This window comes from Haliotis rufescens, unplaced genomic scaffold, assembly GCF_023055435.1.
Source record: "Haliotis rufescens isolate VD_foot unplaced genomic scaffold, xgHalRufe1.0.p SCAF_13, whole genome shotgun sequence".
Classification (NCBI taxonomy): domain Eukaryota; kingdom Metazoa; phylum Mollusca; class Gastropoda; order Lepetellida; family Haliotidae; genus Haliotis; species Haliotis rufescens.
In genome coordinates this window covers 12183752-12206256 of record NW_025963813.1, presented here as the reverse complement: position 1 = coordinate 12206256, position 22505 = coordinate 12183752, and the positions used below count along the sequence as shown (strand labels likewise).

Here is a 22505-nt window from a genome sequence, read left to right as displayed (position 1 = left end):
TGGCCATATGCTGTGTGAGGTCCTATGGTTACATGGTCGATGTGGTCTCAATTGTCAGATACAGGGTCACTGCATGACTGCTCGTGCCCACACATCCACTGTGAATCTCTGCATGCCTGCTGTTGACTGTGCTGCTCTACAAGTCAAAGTTCATTGATATCATCAGGCAACAAATCTCATTTGTCTTATACTACATGATATAATCTATTCAATGGATTTTCCATCCCTTGTTCTTGTAATCAGCATTGATTCGTGATTTACACATTACTTGCTGTCACTATGGTCGTCAACATGTGACACACCGGTGTACTGCACTGCAGTTACTTGATTCATGCAGCAGTATTGGCCACCTTCACGTGTTCTCCACTGGACCCTCTAAGAAGATCCTTACCCAGTACTCCCGCTGTAGGCTTGGTGAGAGGTAACGGCGTTTGACCAATGGTCATCAAAAATGATATCTAACGTTTGTGGCGATCATCATGACATTAATGTTTTATGTCCCAAATATAAAAAGGATATGAATCAGAAGCCGGTCATTAGACTGAACATTGTAAAAGAGGTAACTGTCAAGATGAAATATTTTACAGTTCTTCTGTTTGTAGTTGTTGGTAAGTGAAATGTGTTTTCTTTTATTCAACTTCAAGGATTATCTCGTGTGAGTTGAGGTAGTTGTATCTCATCAATACGTCCGTCTTGTTTCTTGTGTCATTTTGATAAGGCAATAAATCAAGATGTAAACATTTTCCTTCTTTGTGCCGCAACATACACGTCACTTTACTATTGTCAGCAAACTATTTAAAAAAACAACAAATTCTTGTTTCAGCATGGCTTTGTGCCATAAGTTACTCTGATGCCCATGGTCACGGACACGGACATGGTCACGGTCATGGTCATGGGCACCATGGTCACGGACATGGTCACGGCCACGGTCATGGGCACCATGGGCACGGGCATGGGCACCATGGACACGGTCACGGGCATGGTCACGGACACGGTCACGGGCATGGTCATGGTCACGGACACGGTCACGGACACCATGGTCACGGTCACGGACACCATGGTCACGGTCACGGGCATGGTCACGGACACGGTCACGGGCATGGTCACGGGCATGGGCACGGACACGGTCACGGACACCATGGTCACGGACACGGTCATGGCCACCATGGTCACGGGCATGGGCACGGACACGGTCACCATGGATAGGAAGAAGATCTATATCACGTACAAGGCATTTCTCATTTATCTTCAGAATATATAGTACCCATTAAATTAGTTGAACATGATACCTGGCCATTTTAAAATAATTGAAGTGCAGTGAGCCTGCGTGGCATTCTGGAGAAGTCATTTCGCCCACTGCAACAGTATTATATATTATCATCAGTACGTAAAGTCGGCTTACTCAACTCTTCTGGAACCGTCAAATCTTGCAGGTTTCAGTTCATCCTGCTTTGAAACGAAGCAAGGGGGAAGTATTTCATTGGCTTATTTGAATTTACATCCAACTTAATATTTGTTCTTTCTTTTTCAGTTGAGAACTGGGTCTGGAAACATGTTAGAAAATAAAAATCAGTAATTAACATGAAACGTTTTGTTATTATACTTCAAGCATATTTTATATATATGCACGACTTTGCATTGTACTGTCAGTAAGCTATGCCATTAGCTGATGGATATTTGCCTTGATGACAGTAGGTCCATGCCTGATAGAGCAGGCGAGGACACGAGGAAGTATTCATGGCCAATTGAAACATTACGTTGAGGAGAAGAATAACGTTACTGTAAGTAAAGTAAACACGTCGCTACTTTCTCATACTAAAATAACTACGACTCTCTTAAGGTGGCTGAGTGGTGATAGCCTGGTGGTTAACGCGTTCGCTCGTCACGTCTAAGGCCCGGTTTCGACTCCCCACATGGCTACAAAGTGTGAAGCCCATTTTTTGTGCCCCTGCCGTACTGTTGCTGGATTATTGCTCAAATCGGCGTTAAGTCACACTCACTCACACTTCAAATACCCAAATGCCTCCTCACCTAATTAGTGACGCACGTGCATGGATTAACGAGATTCCCTATCTACTATCTGGCGAAACCACTGCCAATTTTGTGTTTATGTATGAGGTGCGATAGTCACTGGTCCTGTATTGTATGAGTATGCTCATGGTCATTTCAGGAACTATAGAGCCCTGAACAAGGACATATCATTCTCCTATTATTTAATTTTCTCAACAAAGTTAAAGTGATTTAAAACAACAATTTACATAATATTTTCGAAGCATTTAATGTTGATACAAATATTTGAAAATATCTAATATTTAGCCGATGTTGACTGTTACACGTCCTCTGGCGACACATGTTTACAGACTAAATTTGAAATCAGTTTAAAAATACTAAAAGTTCCAACAAATTCAGAATCACACTCAGATATCTTAATTCGGTATGAAGGTCACTTGGACAAAAGTACAAACAGTTAACATGTCTCCAGCGTCCACTGTTTAGAAAACTATAATACATTGAAGCGTACATAAACGCCTTTTATGGGAATTTTAAAGATAAATATCTTCTGGGAAAATATTGTTGTGCTGGCGAAATAAATCAAGGAAACATTCATATAGAAATCTAATTTCAGTTTCATAGTAGTGTTACATTTTAAACATATGCATAAAGAAAAGAGCAACATGTTTTATTGTAGTTACATTTTTTACTGAAGAACATAGATTAAGGTATGTTTACTTTTATACTGTAAATTTTAATTTGTAAGATATTTACTTCGAATTGATGAGTATATTTCACAAAGGGTGCATGATACTCTTCTTCGTTAGCGTCACTTTTACAATTCGAACAAGTGCAATTAATCTCTGATATATATCAAATGAATTTATAGAGAATTCTGAATTTACAAAGAAATCGAGAAACAGGCGGTCTTTAAATAATCGAGTCTGGACCAGACAATCCAGTGATTGACATCATGAGCATCGATCCACGCAATTGGGATCGATGACATGCATCAACCAAGTCAGCGAGCCTGACCACCCGATCCCGTTAGTCGCCTTTTACGACAAGCATAGTCACCTTTTACGGCAAGCATGCCATTGGGTTGCTGAAGACCTATTCCGAACCCGAATCGTGTTTACTCATATCATCTAAACATTAACTAATGCTGCTGTGGGTAACGATGGGGACACATTCTGAATAGTCTAATGTAATACATAACTACCCTACATTTACACACAATGGACATATTCAATCTACAAGTCTTCCCAATTACAATTATATTTGCCACATACTTTCCTACACCGAGAAACCTTTTAAAATACAATGTCTGAATCTTTTCAATAACATCAAAATAATTTACAACCCACACTCCAAGCCCATATAAAAAGGATAGGCGCGGTTTAACCATCATTTAATGTACATGCTGTATTGAATTTTTTTATTTTTTTGTCTTAATATATTCTTAAATGCCTCCGACCAATTTAACCGTGAAGAAAACAATATCCCGAGATATTTATAATTTATTACATGCATTCAAAGTAAGTGTGATATAAACTGAAATCAGGGTTCAAGATAATGCAGGCATGACTATAATCGACAACCAACTGGCAATTCGTGAATAACAATGCATTGTTTAATAACAGATTGACGTCACATGGTATCTGGTATGTTGTACAGAAACACCAACATCATGCATACCTACTAACTACTATTAACAGGCTAATATCTGGATCACAACGTCACTTGTCCAGAAACTGGAACCAAAGTTAGGTTTAAGTAGAATAAACTCTCGTGCTCAGTAAATGGAGGGTTCTCGGAGTTTATTCTGTACTTAATGCAGTGAGTGTCTTCGCGGAATTCTTTATCATGTAACTATAACTATTCTGTCTGTGAAATGAACACATAAAAACAAAGCAATTAAGAAGACAGTTATCGATATATGTTTAGTTTATTAAATGTAAAAGCAGACCAATACCAACAGGGAAGCCCGCCCTACATATTTTCAACTGTGGCGTCATATTTAAAACTATATTCTTCTTTGGTCTTTAAGCATTTAAGAGTGACACACATTAGGAAGAGCATTTATGGATGTCAACTTCTTTATTGTGAGGAACATGCATTTCGGAGTATCTATTTATTCCTTGATCAGATGAAATGATGGCGTTAACCCGATGAAGGAGTAAGTTATATACTCCGAAATGAATTGACATGCCCTTCCTATGGATCCTACTTTGTCTACAACTCCTGAGTGGTTATGAACTCGTGGGGGTTCCGGGTTATAAAAGTGATGCCCGGCAACCTGTGCTTGTCTTAAAGTAATCGGGTGGTCCGACTTGGTGACTTGTTCGATTGCATGTCACCGTATTCCAATTGAGTAGATTGATGCTCATGATGTCAATCCCTGGATTGTCTGGTCCCGACTCGATTATTAACAGACCGCCGTCATACAGATAAACGAACAAACAAATCTGTTTCTGACCTAAAAGAACGATGAATATAAAGAAAGTTGATTCACCCGACAACGCCTAGCATGGTCTCCATGAATGATGGGAAATGAGTTATTGAAATATATAGTTCCGGAAAGTACTGGAAAGAAATACATTTGCATCAGGTTTTAAACACCCAAAATTGTTTGTAGGACATGTCTTGAAAGGTGTGAAAAAAATGTTTGGCCACTCCTTTGAGAGAAGTATAATGGATGCCTTGAGGCACTGACCGAAAACGTATTATGTCTCTAACAAACAAAAAACACATCCACAATGTTAAATGGTCGGTCGATTCTGGTTATCTTCAAGCTGCGCCCTTTATAGGCACAAACGTATGATGTACTACCATTCACGCCGGGCCTATCTTCTCACTATTCTCTTTGAGAACTTAACACATCAAATTAAAAAAAGCACCAAAGAAAACAATAAACGATGAAAAGTTTGTTTATTATCAGTACAAAATGAGCAATACCAACAGGGACGCCTGAGAGTTTTGCCTCAACCATGATGGCCGTGACCGTGACCGTGTCCGTGTCCATGGCCGTGACCGTGTCCATGGCCGTGTCCGTGGCCGTGGCCATGACCATGGTGACCATGTCCGTGTCCGTGTCCGTGGTGACCATGTCCGTGACCGTGTCCGTTTCCGTGTCCGTGACCGTGACCGTGACCGTGTCCGTGTCCGTGTCCGTGACCGTGGCCGTGGCCATGGCCGTGTCCATGTCCGTGGTGGCCGTGACCGTGACCGTGTCCGTGTCCATGGTGACCGTGACCGTGACCGTGACCGTGTCCATGGCCGTGACCGTGACCGTGTCCGTGTCCGTGACCGTGACCATGACCGTGGTGACCGTGACCGTGACCGTGTCCATGGCCGTGACCGTGACCGTGTCCGTGTCCATGGCCGTGTCCGTGACATTCAACTATAGACAAATACACCATTGCAGCTGAAAACAATAAACAGAAAGACGTATTTCAAGATTATACCTTTGTGATGAAGAGGAACCATATTTATATTTAAAGATAAACCGTTTAAGTAAAAATAAACTGTACGTAGAACCTACCAAGTGCCACAAGAAGGGTCAGGCTGAAATATTTCATGGTTGAAAAAACAAAGTGGAGAATGCCCTCTGAATGACACTATTCGAATGATGTAGAAATGTTTATGGCCGTATTTATACAAGTAAATCCACACACAGAAGTCATCATGACTTATCACTATCACTCCTTCTGGAAATAATACGCAGAAAGTAGATAAATGAGGCTTCCATTAACCACGGGTGGCCATATGCTGTGTGAGGTCCTATGGTTACACCAGTGGTCGATGTGGTCTCAGTGGTCAGATGCATGGCCGCTCGTGGCCACTTCTCCACTGTGATGCCTTGATTGCCTGTTGATGACTAGGTTGCTCTACAAATCAAAGTTCATTGAGATCATCAGGCGACATCAGGTCATTCAAAGCTCATCTATTCCTTTCGCTACTTCATATAGTATAATGTATTCAATGAATTGTGCATCCCTTGTACCTATGATGATCAACTTACACTTATATTTATATGGTTAGTTCATTCAATGTGTAACTCACTGGTACAATGTAGTTAGGGTTACACATATTACACTGAGAGACAGCAGGGCTTCTGTAATCCTATTGTCGCGGCGGTGAAACAGGATGTTCCTCCTGTGAGACGATGCTGCAAGCTTAACATCTAACATGATATTTGAAAGAAAACACCATTATTTATGTACAACTAAAAGATTTTTGTAAAGAACTGTTCATTCAACAATGTATCTCTCTCTCTCTCTCTCTCTCTCTCTCTCTCTCTCTCTCTCTCTCTCTCTCTCTCTCTCTCTCTCTCTCCCCCCCTCTCTCTCTCTTATCTTATGTCTCCTCTATAGTGCTGTATGCATATATATTGAATTTGAAATTGTGAATTTTTGTAAATCCCAGAGAGAGGGCATTCAGAGTTGGAAGAACTTGTCCCCCAATCCCGTTCACTCCTTGTGAATAAATATGTTTAAATCACAAATCACACCAATAACACTGTTCTCTTTTTATGTTTGCATCAAACGGCATGGAAGAACATATACTACGATTGTATGAAAGTTCTAAGTAAATAACACCTTTATTTCAAGTTAGAGACCACAGGCGCATAGACCATAAAAGTACAGGAATACAATTGCTGATAAAGGTTCTACTGACGTTGTATAATGTCATGGAAAATTAACTAGTCTTGACCATCTTCACGTGAAAACTCCACTTTATCCTTGAAGGAGCTTGTCCCCATGTTCTCCCGCTGTGGGCTTGGTGAGAGGTTACGATGTTTGTCAAATGGCTAGCATATCATATATAACTTTCTAAGTGGGGTCAAATCATCACGACATTAATACTGAAGGTAATATATTAAAGAATGAGAAGGTAGAGACAGTCAGAAGTCTTACTGAAACATGCAAGGAAGTACAGTGGACCGGTGTTACATCTTTTCAATATGACATTTTGTCGAAGCCTACCTATGTAATTTCGACCACTACATATCACCATGAACTATCATCTGTATGTAAAGTCGGACTACTCCTAACTCTGCTTAAACCGTCAATTCCTTCAGGTTTCAGTTAATTTTACTGCAGAACGAGGCCAGTGTAAAATATTTCATTCGCTTATTTGAACTGACATCCAGCTTAAGATGTGCTTTCTTTCTCAATTGAGAACTGGTTCCGGAAGCATGTCAGCAAATAAATATCATTATTCACTTGCTATTTTCACATTTTGTTTTAATTTTTATAAAGCATGTCACATCTCCTTGCGCGACTTTGTATGGTATTGTCAGAAAGCTGTGCCATTAGCTTATGGATATTTACCTTTGTGACTCTCGATTTGTGAGTTACTGACAGTTTCGAGTATGTTCTCTACCTTGAAACACATAACTATTTTCTCAAACTTAAAATAACTATGACTCTCTCAAGGTCAGCCTCGTAGTGTAAGCATTTTCTTGTCACACAGAAGGCCCGGGTACGATTCCCCACATTGGTACTATGTGTGAAGCCAATTTTTAGTGGGCCCTGCCTCGTTATTGCTGGAATATTGCTAATATCGGCGTAAAAGCATACTCGCTCTACTTAAAGGTAGCTGAATGCCATCTTATTGGTGACGTGTATGAATGGCTTAACGCGATTCCCACTGACCCCATCTTCTGTCCAGCGAAACCACAGCCCAAACATTCTTGTTTGCGAAACTATTTGAAAGATAAATAAGAACTACAGTCAAACGCCGTTGTGTCGAACTTATGGTTGTCTCGAAATAAAAGCATGGTCCCTGCGTATTCCTTATTTATTTATATTTTCGGTTGTATCGAACCTCGGATAATTCGAAGTATTTACGTAGGTCCCTTCAACTTCGACACAACGGTGTTTGACTGTTTGTATTCTGTGTGTATCGTGAGTGGTCAGTCACACTTGATGAGGATGCACTAATCGAGTAGTTTACTAATTGCTTGCACGGTGCTTTAGAAAATACAGAGCTCTGAAAAAAGATAATATTTCTCCTTCCAGGTAAATACAGATCTTGGAAAATATTAAAGTGCTTGCGAAATAAAGGAAGGAAACGTTTCTATAGAAATCTAGTGTTACATGTCCAGCATATGCAGTAAGCAACTAACCGCAACATGTTTTATTTACATGTTGGAGTGAAGGGTATTAATAACGGTTTGTTTATTTCTATACTGTAAGTGAATAACAGATTCGCACTGATTATGATTCTTAGTTTGTCAGCACCATACCCGACTTTTTATATTTCATCAAAGTGGAGTACGACCTGCATCAGTCGGGTTCACCTCCCACATTAAGATGATACGCTGTGATGAAACTGAAAGCGAGTTTAAAACCCAACCCACTCACTCACTTAATCACTGTTAAGCCAAGATAAAAATAACATTGAACAAATGCGCTGACCGTTAATACCATAAATAAACAGCTTGAGGAAAATGTTAAACCGCAATGGTCTCTCCATGATGATGTGGAGTAGTATAAGTAATGGTGATTCTGGCTCACTTCCACTGGAGCCAGATACGTTTTGCGTCTTACCTTATCATGGGGAAGAAACAAGAGGTCAGCCTGACGAACTTCAATCGTTGTAAAAATATCAAACTTCTTCCTCGGGATATAACGCGGTGCCGGTAAGTATATTTGCCACATCGCTTGTTTCTTTAACCAATCCTTGGCCACATCTTTAGATACCTTAGCCGCAGTGGCTAAAAAATTTTATTGCTCCTATACGTTTCCAATATCCTCGTGGGCTATAGTAAATTTTATTCATTATTAATTAATATTGATGATTCTTTTAATACCAGTCATGACGATCGTTGAATCGCACCGTCATTTTTGTGTGTGTTGTATTTTAGCTTTGTGGTTCACATACGGGCAAAGATTGCGATCTTACGCACTGAAAGTACTCTTCGTTTTTCGACATGCAATATCTCAAGTTAACCATCTTCAGAAAGTCTTTATTAGTGTATCGAGGTGAGGTGAAATTGGGTTTAACGTCGCGTCGAAGATTATTGCACTTATATAGCGACGTGCATGTACGTGTGTGTGTTTGTGTGGCTGCTTGTACTAGTCCGGACTGATGCCGATTTATAGTGCTAGCTCACTGAGATACCATGCCTCAGTTTAACATGAATACCCCACTCAGACACAGTATACTGACTCCGAGCCGACCAGTCCTTGTTTTAGCCCCTTAATGCCGAGCGCCAGACAGGGTAACAACATTTTAACGTCTTTTGGTATGACGCGTCCGGGGATCGAACCCCGGACCTTCCGCTCTCCGGGCGGACGCTCTACCACTAGACAACGGAGGCGGTCAGTAGTGTATCGAGCCCATCAAGTACCAGGCGTTTGTACAGACACGACATGTAGGTAGGGAACAAATTTGAGTGATTACTATCTTCATTTGACGTCCTACAAGCAAAGTGATCATGAACTCTTCTCAGAACGTTATAACGCCGGGCTGTGAAAATCCTCATCATTCAAACAAGCCGTGAGGGGCGGTCGGGTAGCCGAGTGGTTAAAGCGTTCGCTCGTCACGCCGAGTTCGATTCCCGACATGGGTACAATGTGTGAAGCCCATTTCTGGTGCTGGAATATTGCTAAATGCGGCGAAAAGCTATACTCACTCACTCACTCACCCAGTTCACACAGCCGTGACCTTGACCCAGTTTATTGTTCCTTGACTCAAGACAGTGACTGACGGGACCATGTAACTAATAAAAGTAACAAACAAACTCGTATACGTATGTATTGCACAACCCCTCAGCTGACGGTTCCCACAGGACGACATCTTCCCGAAGCAAGAGAGTAAACTGACTATATAAGTCCAGTTTCCACACTTGCCGAACTAGGCTGGTGTTAGTTTTTGGCTGGACTAATGAGTCTATGCATAGTCCAATCAAAATCGCGCACCGAAATCGAAATCCGGTTCGTAAACTGTCATGCAGATTTTGGTCGATTGCAGGATTTGCAAAGCATGTGCACCGCCAACGCGTTGTCAACAGATATTTTGCAAAAATGTTCATGTTTTTAATCAAGGTGTTCACGTGATTTGAAGCAATTCGCGATGTAAGATCCGTTTTTATCACAATATAGATCTTGATTATCGATCAGATCGTCTTGACTAGGCGCTGCCATTTTTTAAGATGTTATTGATGAGAAAGAAATTGAAACAATACGTACTTGTATTCAAGTATCACAATTAACACCACATAAAACTAACATGTATGTCTATAGGACTGTAAATATTTGTAAACCCAAGAATGACAATAGTCAATTGAGAACTTATAAAATTTTGATGCATATCTGCGTCTTTATACCAGTATAATGCACTACAGCTTAATGACATATTGTTCTGGGTTTGTATACCTGATCATGAGGGGGCACGGGTGGCCCAGTCGTCTAAGGCGCCGCAATTCGCTGTGCAGAGTTGCGTCCCTTGGGCACGCCAGAAACCTATGATTGTGGGTTCGAATCCCGGTTCGCCCCGATTATGTTTCTAGGTTTGTCAGCACCATACCCGTGCTCGTGGGTTTCACCGAAGTAGTAAACGTCTGAGATCTGCATCACTTCGGGCTTTCCTCCCACATTAAGATGACACGCCGTGATATAACTGGAAAACTGTTAAAAGCGGCGTAAAACCCAACTCACTCACTGACTCTGATCATGTGTTTACTGTACAGAGTTGCATCACTTGGCTGAAGATAATCCTGTGATATTGAGTTTGAATCCAAGATTCACCGTCATAATATTCTTGGTTTGTCAGAACCAAACTTGTTACTTTCGGAAAAGGGGCAAACCCCAGACAGCTGCATCACCGAGGGATATCCTGCCAGATTATGGTGAGCACGGGTGGCCCAGTCGTTTTTGACGCAGGCGTTGTATCCACAAAACCTATCATCGCGGGTTCGAACACGAAATTATGCTTCAATGCAGGTCAGCACCATACGCGTGCTTGTGGGTTTTGCCAAAGTACAAAACGTCAACGACATGCATAACTTTGTGCTTTCCTTCCACACCAAGCTCACACACTGGGATATAACTGGAATATTGTTCACAGCGAAGTACACCCAACTCACTCACAAACACGTTTCCGTGGTCTAGTGGTAGAGCGTCCGCCCGGAGAGCGGAAGGTCCGGGGTTCGATCCCCGACCGCGTCATACCAAAAGACGTTAAAAGATGGCACTTGTTGTTACCCTGTCTGGCGCTCGGCATTAAGGGGCTAAAACAAGGACTGGTCGGCTCGGAGTCAGTAAACTGTGTCTGAGTGGGGTATTCATGTTAAACTGCGGCATGGTATCTCAGTGGGCTAGCGCTATAAATCGGCATCAGTCCGGACTAGTACAAGCAGCCACACACACACACGCGCACACGCACACGCACATGCACAGACACACGTGCATGCACGTAGCTATATAAGTGCAATAATCTTGGACGCGACGTTAAACCCAATTTCACCTCACCTCACAAACACGTTCACTCATTATTATTCATTTTAAAGGCAAATATCGGATAATTCGAGCAATATTTAAGGAGACTGTTTATTCTATAAGGTGTCCTACATAATATGTTTGTGCGAACGTAATTATTCCGGTATATCCGTGTTGTGACTAATTTCGTCGCAGAAAATCCTACCATTCTTTCCGCAAATATATCTGCAACCTATTTAGGGGGCACGGGTGGCCCAGTCGTCTAAGGCGCCGCAATTCGCTGTGCAGAGTTGCGTCCCTTGGGCACGCCAGAAACCTATGATTGTGGGTTCGAATCCCGGTTCGCCCCGATTATGTTTCTAGGTTTGCCAGCACCATACCCGTGCTCGTGGGTTTCACCGAAGTGGTAAACGTCTAAGACCTGCATCACTTCGGGCTTTCCTCCCACATTAAGCTGACACGCCGTGATATGACTGGAATACTGTTAAAAGTGGCGTTAAACCCAACTCACTCACTCACTCTGCAACATATTTAATTCTCCTGAAGATAATCTAACTATATTTCTTATCTTTGTATGCAGGACGCACACACCAAAACAAATGTTTAAATAATATATTTGTTGTGACGTTTGATCAGTGAACATTTGGTGGGGAAAAGAGTGAAATTTGACTATTTGAACTATTCCAAAACATGGCTTTTAGCAGAGATTTCTTGTGATTAAGGAAAGGGTGTTGCCCTTTAATATCACTTTGAATTTGTAAAATTCGAAAGTAATAATTAACAGAAAGCTGGAAAAGATCATTGGATATACGATAAGACAAAAACTTCTCCTTCCGTTAATCCATGTAAACAACGCTGACACAGTCATTTTACCCAGCATGCAATACACATCCCTCTCGCGCCGTCCAGCAGGTCGGGGGTGACACCTATCAATGTTATTGTGATACTACTGACCAATAACACTACCATGTACCATGATGTAACGCTAGGTGCATTTTGTTTTGAAAATGCATTTATTTGGTGACCAAACCTTTTTTTTAAATATATCTTATTAACAATTGATTTTAAAAAAAATGTAAACCCTCACAAGAACATATTCACCAAAATTATCTTGGACGCGACGTTAAACCCCATTTCGCCTCACCTCACTTCACCTCGCAACAAGTTTTGCGCAACACTCTCGCTAATTGACTGAAAATGTGTCTCTCCTTTGAGTCCATTGGCTAAATCTCACCGGGCAGTACCACTTGTGGTCGCTGCACGGCAGGGTGGGTCTGAGGGCAATGCCGTATTTTAAAGAAGGTCGTGTGACCCTTTCTCAACCACTCAAAACACAGATGTAATTTGTAAGTGTAATAATACTTATGAAACATAGTTATGAAGGACTGCTGTATAGTTTCGGGGGCGGTCGGGTAGCCTAGTGGTTAAAGCGTTCGCTCGTCACGCCGAAGACCCGGGTTCGATTCCCGGCATGGGTACAATGTGTGAAGCCCATTTCTGGTGTCCCCCGCCGTGATATTGCTGGAATATTGCTAAAAGCGGCGTAAAACCATACTCACTCACTCACTCACTGTATAGTTTCGTAAAGACATCGATCAGTTGATTAACTGTCTTTATTCTGCCTTACATTCATTAATTTCACATTCCTTCTTATGGTTTGCTATCTACACACATACTTTGTTTGTATCGCATAAAACAACTTGCGAAGTACGGAAAACCAAAGCGTGCCCAACAGTTGACATTGTGGCCGTGTGCACGCTGTGATAAGGCGATTGGTGAATACTCCCTCTGTGATCATGCTGTGATAAGGCGATTGGTGAATACTCCCTCTGTGATCATGCTGTGATAATAACGCTGGTGAATGCTGCGATATATACCTTAATCTGTCTAATATCCTTCACGATTTGCGATTCTTTTTATTACAGATTATTTTAGTCATTATGATAAAAATAAAAATATTTTAATATAAACCCTATGTGTGTTCAAAACAGATCAGAAAACTACAGTTGAATACAGAACACACGATGAAGACCATGACAGTCCTTATGGTTTTTGTCGTTGGTGAGAGGCAGCTTATGGTTGATTTTGATGAAAACACAGAAATTTCATAAGGACTAAGACTACTTGTAAACAACAATTCCTTATCATAGTTAAGATAATATTTATCACGAATTTAAGATTAAAAAGATAAGGTTAATCTCTAAACATCATCAAATTGTAATTAAACACACGACAAAAAATGATGTTGAAAAGAAGAAGAAGAAGTTTATTCATGAATGAAGGCCACATGGCCCAGAGTTTATTTACAGGAATAATATATACTATGCACATCCACAAATTTTCTTACAACAAACGTTCATCTTTTTTGGCATTTGTATTCACATAGGTAATTGTCTTTTTAAATATATGGACAGGTTTTTAATAACACAATCATTTCTGGTAGATAAAGACTGAAATAGAAATATCGAAATAGATATAATAATAATAATCATAATAATAATCATAATAATAATACCAATAATAAAAAATAAATAATAATAATAATAATAATAATATTAATAATAATAATAATAATAATAATAGCTATTTCGAACAAAATTACACATTTGATTGTTAAGAATGTTAAGAACATCTTTCTGGAATAAACGTTTATCATGTTAAAGTTATCCGTGGTGAGGATATTATTTTTAACACAGTAAGCATGTACTTTTTACAGTTTGATTCGCGCGTCTTTCTCATTCCAGACAAACACAGGAGTGGGGACTTACAATGAAGACATTTCAAAATAAATATAAAACATTTTTTTAAAATAACGGTCTCGAGTCTGTGTGCATGTACATTATCATTATGAGAGAAGAGAATGCACGTTGTTTGTTTTATATCTCAGTGTGAAGTAGTAGGGCTACGTTGTGGTGCCCAGTAAATGTTTGAATCAGGGCCAGTCAAACCAATGATTGATGGCATGAGCAAGGATAGCATGGCTGAAAGACCAAGAGTAATAATCTTACCGAATCATGGATTCGACCAACGACCAGCAGATCCTGGCAGTGCTAATGGATGCAACTCTGCACAACAATTCGCGGTGCCTGAGACCAGTGGGACAGTCACGTACTAATATCTGACAAAAAGTACCATTGCAGACCGCTGTTCCTTGTATGGTACATATAAAATACACATAATACCTATACTCGCTCAGAGCATTATTGTCTGCACGACACCAAATGAGCAACATACTTTGACAGTAGTGGTCGGATTAAAACAGTTAGATACTCTAAGGGTGGAGCTCTAATACGCAATACGTCTTTTCACACCACCTGCTGGAAAATTCAACCAGATGATGAGGGCCAAACCAGTTCCATTTACCGGCCCTGAAACTGTATAATTGTCCATCCAGCAGATGAAGTACAGTAGCTCCTTGCTGAGAAGAAGGCGAGGTTGCGGTATGTTCAGTTGGTTATGAGCGTAGATTGTGTACAATGACATTCATGAACATTGAGTATATAAGTCCACACCATTGACTGGGTGGCATTTATTGTTGAGACAGACAACACAATGGCTGACCTATCGTTCGTGATTCGTGCTGCTGTCATTGGTAAATATGCGATGATATTTTGTATTGATATTGTTTATAACGTTTTTGTTTTTTCATTTAAACACGCACCACCTTGGCGGCACTTCTCTCATTAGAGGGGGACTAAGCGCAGTCCATTTTCTGTCTTTTTGTTGTAATAATTTTTAACATGTGGGCGAAACAGAGGTAAGGTGAGATGAAATGGGTTTAACGTCGCGTTCAAGATTATTGCACTTATATAGCGACGTGCATGCACGTGTATGTGTGTGTGGCTGCTTGTACTAGTCCGGACTGATGCCGATTTATAGCGCTAGCCCACTGAGATACCATGCCGCAGTTTAACATGAATACCCCACTCAGACACAGTATTCTGATTTCGAGCCGACCAGTCCTTGTTTAAGCCCCTTAATGCTGAGCACCAGAAAGGGTAACAACAAGTACCATCTTTTAACGTCTTTTGGTATGACGCGGCTGGGGATCGAACCCCGGACCTTCCGCTCTCCGGGCGGACGCTCTACCACTAGACCACGGAGGCGGTCTGGGCGAAACAGAAATATTATTTATATGTCACAGTGTATTTCCTGTAATCATGATCTGCTAAATTGGTGTGCATTATAATATGTGAACCACAGACACTAGCTGTGGTGTAGGATGTCCCTGGATCAAATTTGCTGAGACATTTCTTTCATCGAAGCGTAATTAATATTCATTTATTATCGGAAATCCTGAATTTGTATACGATATTTGACGATTTAATGGTTGGTTGGTTGGTTTATTGTTTAACGCCGCACTCAGCAATATTACAGCTATATGACGGTGGTCTGTAAATAATCGAGTCTGGACCAGACAATCCAGGGATTGACATCATGAGCATCGATCCACGTAATTGGGATCGATGACATGCATCAACCAAGTCAGCGAGCCTGACCACCCGATCCCGTTAGTCGCCTTTTACGACAAGCATAGTCGCCTTTTACGGCAAGCATGGGTTGCTGAAGACCTATTCTACCCCGGAATCTTCACGGGTCGACGATTTAATGAGTTGATGTTAATGTTAAATACCTTTATCCGTCCAGATTAACAAAGCATGGGTACGCAGCTATGGCTATTTCATTATGAACTGCCGGTCAAAAAGGTTTCCACTGGAAGACTGGATTAAACCAAATGATAATTATTACAAAAGTTATCCAATCGTTACTTGGCTGAAACCATTCGCCGAAAAACTGCAAACTTAAGATTCAAAACACAACTATGATACCAATATAAAATATATCACAATCGAATAACCACCCGTGAAGTTTCCGGGATAAAATAGGTCTTCAGCAACCCATGCTTGCCGTAAAAGGTGACTATGCTTGTCGTAAAAGGCGACTAACGGGATCGGGTGGTCAGGCTCGCTGACTTGGTTGATGCATGTCATCGATCCCAATTGCATGCGTGGATCGATGCTCATGATATTAACCACTGGATTATCTGGTCCAGACTCGATTATTTACAGACCGCCGGCATATAGCTGGAATATTGCTGAATGCGGCGTTTAACAACAAACCAACCAACCAACCATCGAATAACGATTTCTTGTTCGCTTCACTTTTAGCCATCATCAAACATGTGTTTATACTTTCTTTTGCTCGTCAGTTAACATGGACATTCCCAATAGCAACCTTGTGGAAGGTCTTCGTCGTAACGGAATTTCCCGTATTCACCATAGCTACACAATTCGATGTCAGTTCGATGTTGCCCCTTAATGAGATAAATCTTGGGTCGATGATCATCAAAATTATTTTTTTTAAATTAATAATTTCGGGTATTTTGAGATTAATAAATACAAACAATATCCAATATAATCGGTCACCTGAACGTTACATGGTCTCCACCTGCAGGCATGGTTCTGGCCGTGACACTGGGTCAGTTCGGTTTCCCAGGACTTGGGGGAAGACCAGCGTTTGGTGGCCAAGGGGGAGGTAATCCACTCCTTGGTGCTCGTGGAGGCGGCTTAGGCGGACTTGGTGTATTTGGTGGACTTGGACTCCCAGGAATTGGTGGGGGGTTCCAGCCTCAGCCTCAGACTCCTCCACCCAACAACCCCCAACCCCAGGCTCAACCTCCCAGTCAGGACCAGAAGAAGCTGGTGGACCTCCTGGTGAACGTCATCTCGAAGAACCACGACCACAAACACCATCTGGATCACCACAACTCCACCGTCGCGGGGAAGCCCAACAGAATGCAAGCAATCAAAGATGCCCTCAAACTTCATAATCAGAGATATTGATTTTAATGTTTTTGTTGTATCATAATATTTTCAAATCACCTCATTTTTGTTTAATAGGTTCGTTGTGATCTAATACTACATTGTGGCTGATACTGTAATGATGTGATGTTTGAACGAGTATAGCCTATAATACTCTTAGAAAACCCACAGTTGTACAAGTGAGCATGGTTGTACGACACATTTAGAAATACAGTAAACTACGGTTATAACGAACTCAAAAGGACTACTTTTAGTTCGTTATAACCGTGGTTCGTTATAAGCATATATACAGCATAACTACAGCAAATAGTCGGGATTAAAAAGTTAGTTCGTTATATCCGTCAGTTCGTTATAAGCGTGTTCGTTATAACCGTAGTTTACTGTAGTTCAGCAATATCACAGCGGTGACACCAAGAATTGGCATCAGTTATTGTCCCACCGCCTCAATAGGCAACTTACCCCTTGTCATTTTCAATATCTATATCTTAACTCTAAAAGAGAGATATCTAAGTTGGCTTTGCGAGGTTTAGAAGGAAATCTTATCTCGACCAAACATTTATTGTTTCTATTATAGCCTAGGTGTGTGATTGTTTTATCCTGAAGTTAGATGCTTGTGGTAAAGTCATTGGATTAGAGTCAGCTATGAACCCACAAGAGTATTTGAAAAGATCATACGATATTAATAGTATTAATCCTTGTTTTAGGTTATCAAACAAGAAGCGTAAATAGTTTAACCATCAACCCAATAACTTAAGTTAATTTTAGGTGGAAGTGTGCGGATTAGTGCGAGGCAGGGTGTAAGATTTAATAGAGAAAAACTAACCATTCACTGATGTGTAAAAGCAACATGCACATCGATGCAGATTCCAGGTAACATTGGTCCTAAATATACCACGATCATATCAATCTAGCTTCTCTATAGAATAGATATGATTAAAACGTACATGCAGTCATCTGATATGACCATGGTCACCTTGTTGTGAGTTCGAACCCTAGATTCGTCTATATATGACTCTTGGTTTGTAGCCGCCAATTCCGTTATCATTGATTTCATCAAGTGTTCACTACCACTGCCCACTACCTGTGTCAATCTGGATTTTCTCAAAGCTAACACTGTGTGATGTGACTGAATCATCCTAAACGGAAACCCTTCACATTCTAGGGGTTCGGCTGCCTACAGGGCAGTTACCTTGAGTGATGTTGATCTATAGGGTTTCATCTTTGAACAGGGGCAGTCGGGTAGCCTAGCGGTTAAAGCGTTCGCTCGTCACGCCGTACACCCGGGTTCGATTCTCGACATGGGTACAATGTGTGAAGCCCATGTCTGGTGTCCCCCGCCGTGATATTGCTGGAATATTGCTAAAAGCGGCGTAAAACCATACTCACTCACTCATCTTTGAACGATGTTATATTTTCCACGAATCTTACATCAGCCATGGTATTATATTATTTCACCAGTTACACATTTTCTAGCTATAGTTATACAGTTGAATGTGTCATTAGCAAGAGGTAGAAGTTCATGCTCATTAAAATATACACCGTGAGTCCCATTGTCCTTATATTTCATCATGCTTTCTTCGTTCTTTATTTATTCCTTCAAACCACAATTACATATGATTCTGTTGAAAGACCTATCTGTAAAATATGTTCATTACAGAGACTAGATACTTGTCGAACCCAGCCACAGGGAATCCTGCTTCTTCAACCATCACACATGTAACATCCAAGTGAGAGAGGGTTGTGTCCTATTTTGCTATTGGGAATTTCTTCCGTAAAAGTTGAACGTTATTGTAATTTGATAGGAAATATTTTAGATACGCCTGAATAATGGGACGCTTTTATTAAGAATGTTTTAACAAGAAAAGTAACATGCTTACACTATTCGCGAACACCTGGTGTCATCACTGATTTCAGTGATCCATTCATATAAATGTCCCTACTATTTTGCTTTTTTGCCCAATGGAATCTGTTTCGGCAGATAATCAAGAGTGATTATTCTTTGGTGTTGACTTTGTATCAGTCAAGTTTTGTTTTTTTTAAACAACCTATGAACATGTCTTTTGCCTTTGGTAGTGAAAACCGTGGCTGCTTATAATAGTCTTGACTAGTGCTAGCCCACTGTGATACCATGTCCCAATTTAACATGGATACCCCGTATTGACTCGAAACTGACTCCGAGCCGACCAGTCCTTGTTTTATCCCTTTAATAGCGAGCGCCAGTCCGGTAAGAACCAATTGAATCCTCTAACCCCATTTCCCACGAAGACAGGTGTCAGGGACAGGGGATCGAACCACCTACCTTCCGCTCTCCGGGCAGACGCCCAATCCAAGGCTATTAAACGAGTGTTTACAATACTATGGTGAACACGGGAGAGGTACTACTGCTTGTAAACATCTATGGAATCGAAGCTGCTACCGAATGAATGCATCAACTATGAGGCTACCCTTAATCGGATAATTAGTCAATCAATCAATCATTGGGTACTTTTATTGGCTTTTTTCCCATGCATTGATGATTCTGATTTCACAAGTCGCATGCTTTGAGACGCCATCGGTTCTTCACATGCAGTGCAATTTGTGAGCCCATTCTGAGTGTTCCCCGTTGTAAAATTGCTGCAATATTGCTAAAAGCGGCGTAATATAGCACTCATTCACTGACACAAACGGATATCTCGTGAAACCCATTAATCCAGGCGAAAACGTTCCAATTGAAATCCGGATAAACAAATTTCGGGATTATGGTGAATGGTATCATGGCACTGTAAGGGTATAATAACTCAAACAAAGCCAGTTCAGGCAGCATGAACAACGATCAACATCGTTAGGGTACAAGATTACACACAAAGAGGGTTCAGACACCATAAACAACATCTAACATCGTAAGGCTACACAAAAACTGTTCAGACAGAATGAATAACGACCAACATCGTTTGACTACATTCGTTAGGGTACAATATTACATACAAAGCCAGTTCAGATAACATGAACAATGGCCAACATCGTTAGGGTACAGTATTACACACAAAGCCTGTTCAGATAGCATGGACAATGGCCAACATCGTTAGGGTACAATATTACACACAAAGCCAGTTCAGACAGCATGAACAATGGCCAACATCGTTAGGGTACAATATTACACACAAAGCCAGTTCAGACAGCATGAACAACGTCCAACAACGTTTGGGTACAATATTACACACAAAGCCAGTTCAGACAGTATGAACAACGACCAACATCGTTAGGGTACAATATTACACACAAAGCCAGTTCAGACAGTATGAACAACGACCAACATCGTAAGGGTACAATATTACACACAAAGCCTGTTCAGATAGCATGAACAATGGCCAACATCGTTAGGGTACAGTATTACACACAAAGCCTGTTCAGATAGCATGAACAATGGCCAACATCGTTAGGGTACAATATTACACACAAAGCCAGTTCAGACAGCATGAACAATGGCCAACATCGTTAGGGTACAATATTACACACAAAGCCAGTTCAGACAGCATGAACAACGTCCAACCACGTTTTGGTACAATATTACACACAAAGCCAGTTCAGACAGTATGAACAACGACCAACATCGTTAGGGTACAATATTACACACAAAGCCAGTTCAGACAGTATGAACAACGACCAACATCGTTAGGGTACAATATTACACACAAAGCCTGTTCAGATAGCATGAACAATGGCCAACATCGTTAGGGTACAGTATTACACACAAAGCCTGTTCAGATAGCATGAACAATGGCCAACATCGTTAGGGTACAATATTACACACAAAGCCAGTTCAGACAGCATGAACAATGGCCAACATCGTTAGGGTACAATATTACACACAAAGCCTGTTCAGATAGCATGAACAATGGCCAACATCGTTAGGGTACAATATTACACACAAAGCCAGTTCAGACAGCATGAACAATGGCCAACATCGTTTGGGTACAATATTACGCACATAGCCAGTTCAGACAGCATGAATAACGACCAACATCGTTAGGGTACAATAACACACACAAAGCCAGTTCAGACAGCATGAACAACGACCAACATCGTTAGGCTACAATATTGCACACAAAGCCAGTTCAGATAGCATGTGAACAACGACCAACACCGTTTGGATACAATGTTACACACAAAGCCAGTTCAGACAGCATGAACAACGACCAACATCGTTGGGGTACAATATTACACACAAAGCCAGTTCAGATAGCACGAACAACGACCAACATCGTTAGAATGTAATATCACACACAAAGCCAGTTCAGACAGCATGAACAACGACCAACATCGTTAGAATGTAATATCACACACAAAGCCAGTTCAGACAGCATGAACAACGACCAACATCGTTAGGCTACAATAACACACACAAAGCCAGTTCAGACAGTATGAACAACGACAAACATTGTGAGGGTACAATAACAGACACAAAGCCAGTTCAGACAGTATGAACAACGACCAACATCGTTAGAGTACAATAATACACATAAAGAGGGTTAAGACACCATAAACAACGTCTAACATCGTAAGGCAACAATATTACACAAAGCCAGTTCAAACAGAATGAACAACGACCAACACCGTTAGGCTACAATATTACACACAAAGCCAGCCCAGACAACATGAATAACCACCAACATCGTTAGTCAACAATATTACACTCAAAGCCAGTTCAGACAGCATGAATAACGACCAACATCGTTAGGGTACAATAACACACACAAAGCCAGTTCAGACAGTATGAACAACGACAAACATTGTGAGGGTACAATAACAGACACAAAGCCAGTTCAGACAGTATGAACAACGACCAACATCGTAAGAGTACAATAATACACATAAAGAGGGTTAAGACACCATAAACAACGTCTAACATCGTAAGGCAACAATATTACACAGAAAGCCATTTCAGACAGCATGAACAACGACCAACATCGTTAGAGTACAATATTACGCACAAAGCCAGTTCAGACAGCATGAACAACGACCTACTCCATTTGATTACAATATTAAGCACAAAGCCAGTTCAGACAACATGAACAACGACCAACATCGTTAGAGTACAATATTACGCACAAAGCCAGTTCAGACAGCATGAACAACGACCAACACCGTTTTGGTACAATATTACACACAAAGCCAGTTCAGACAACATGAACAACGACCAGCATCGTCAGTGTACAATATTACTCACAAAGAGGGTTCAGACACCATGAACAACGTCTATCAT

The 22505-nt window shown here is 40.9% G+C and overlaps 1 protein-coding gene across 1 annotated transcript; it reads left to right on the top strand.

Moving 5' to 3' along the window:
* Window positions 1-14953: 14953 nt before the first annotated feature.
* On the top strand, window positions 14954-18807 carry LOC124139169 (34 kDa spicule matrix protein-like). Its single transcript, XM_046506196.2, has 2 exons — window positions 14954-15033; window positions 16896-18807. Exons 1-2 carry the CDS (start codon window positions 14994-14996, stop codon window positions 17282-17284), a joined length of 429 nt encoding a protein of 142 aa, XP_046362152.1. The 5' UTR covers window positions 14954-14993; the 3' UTR covers window positions 17285-18807.
* Window positions 18808-22505: the final 3698 nt, after the last annotated feature.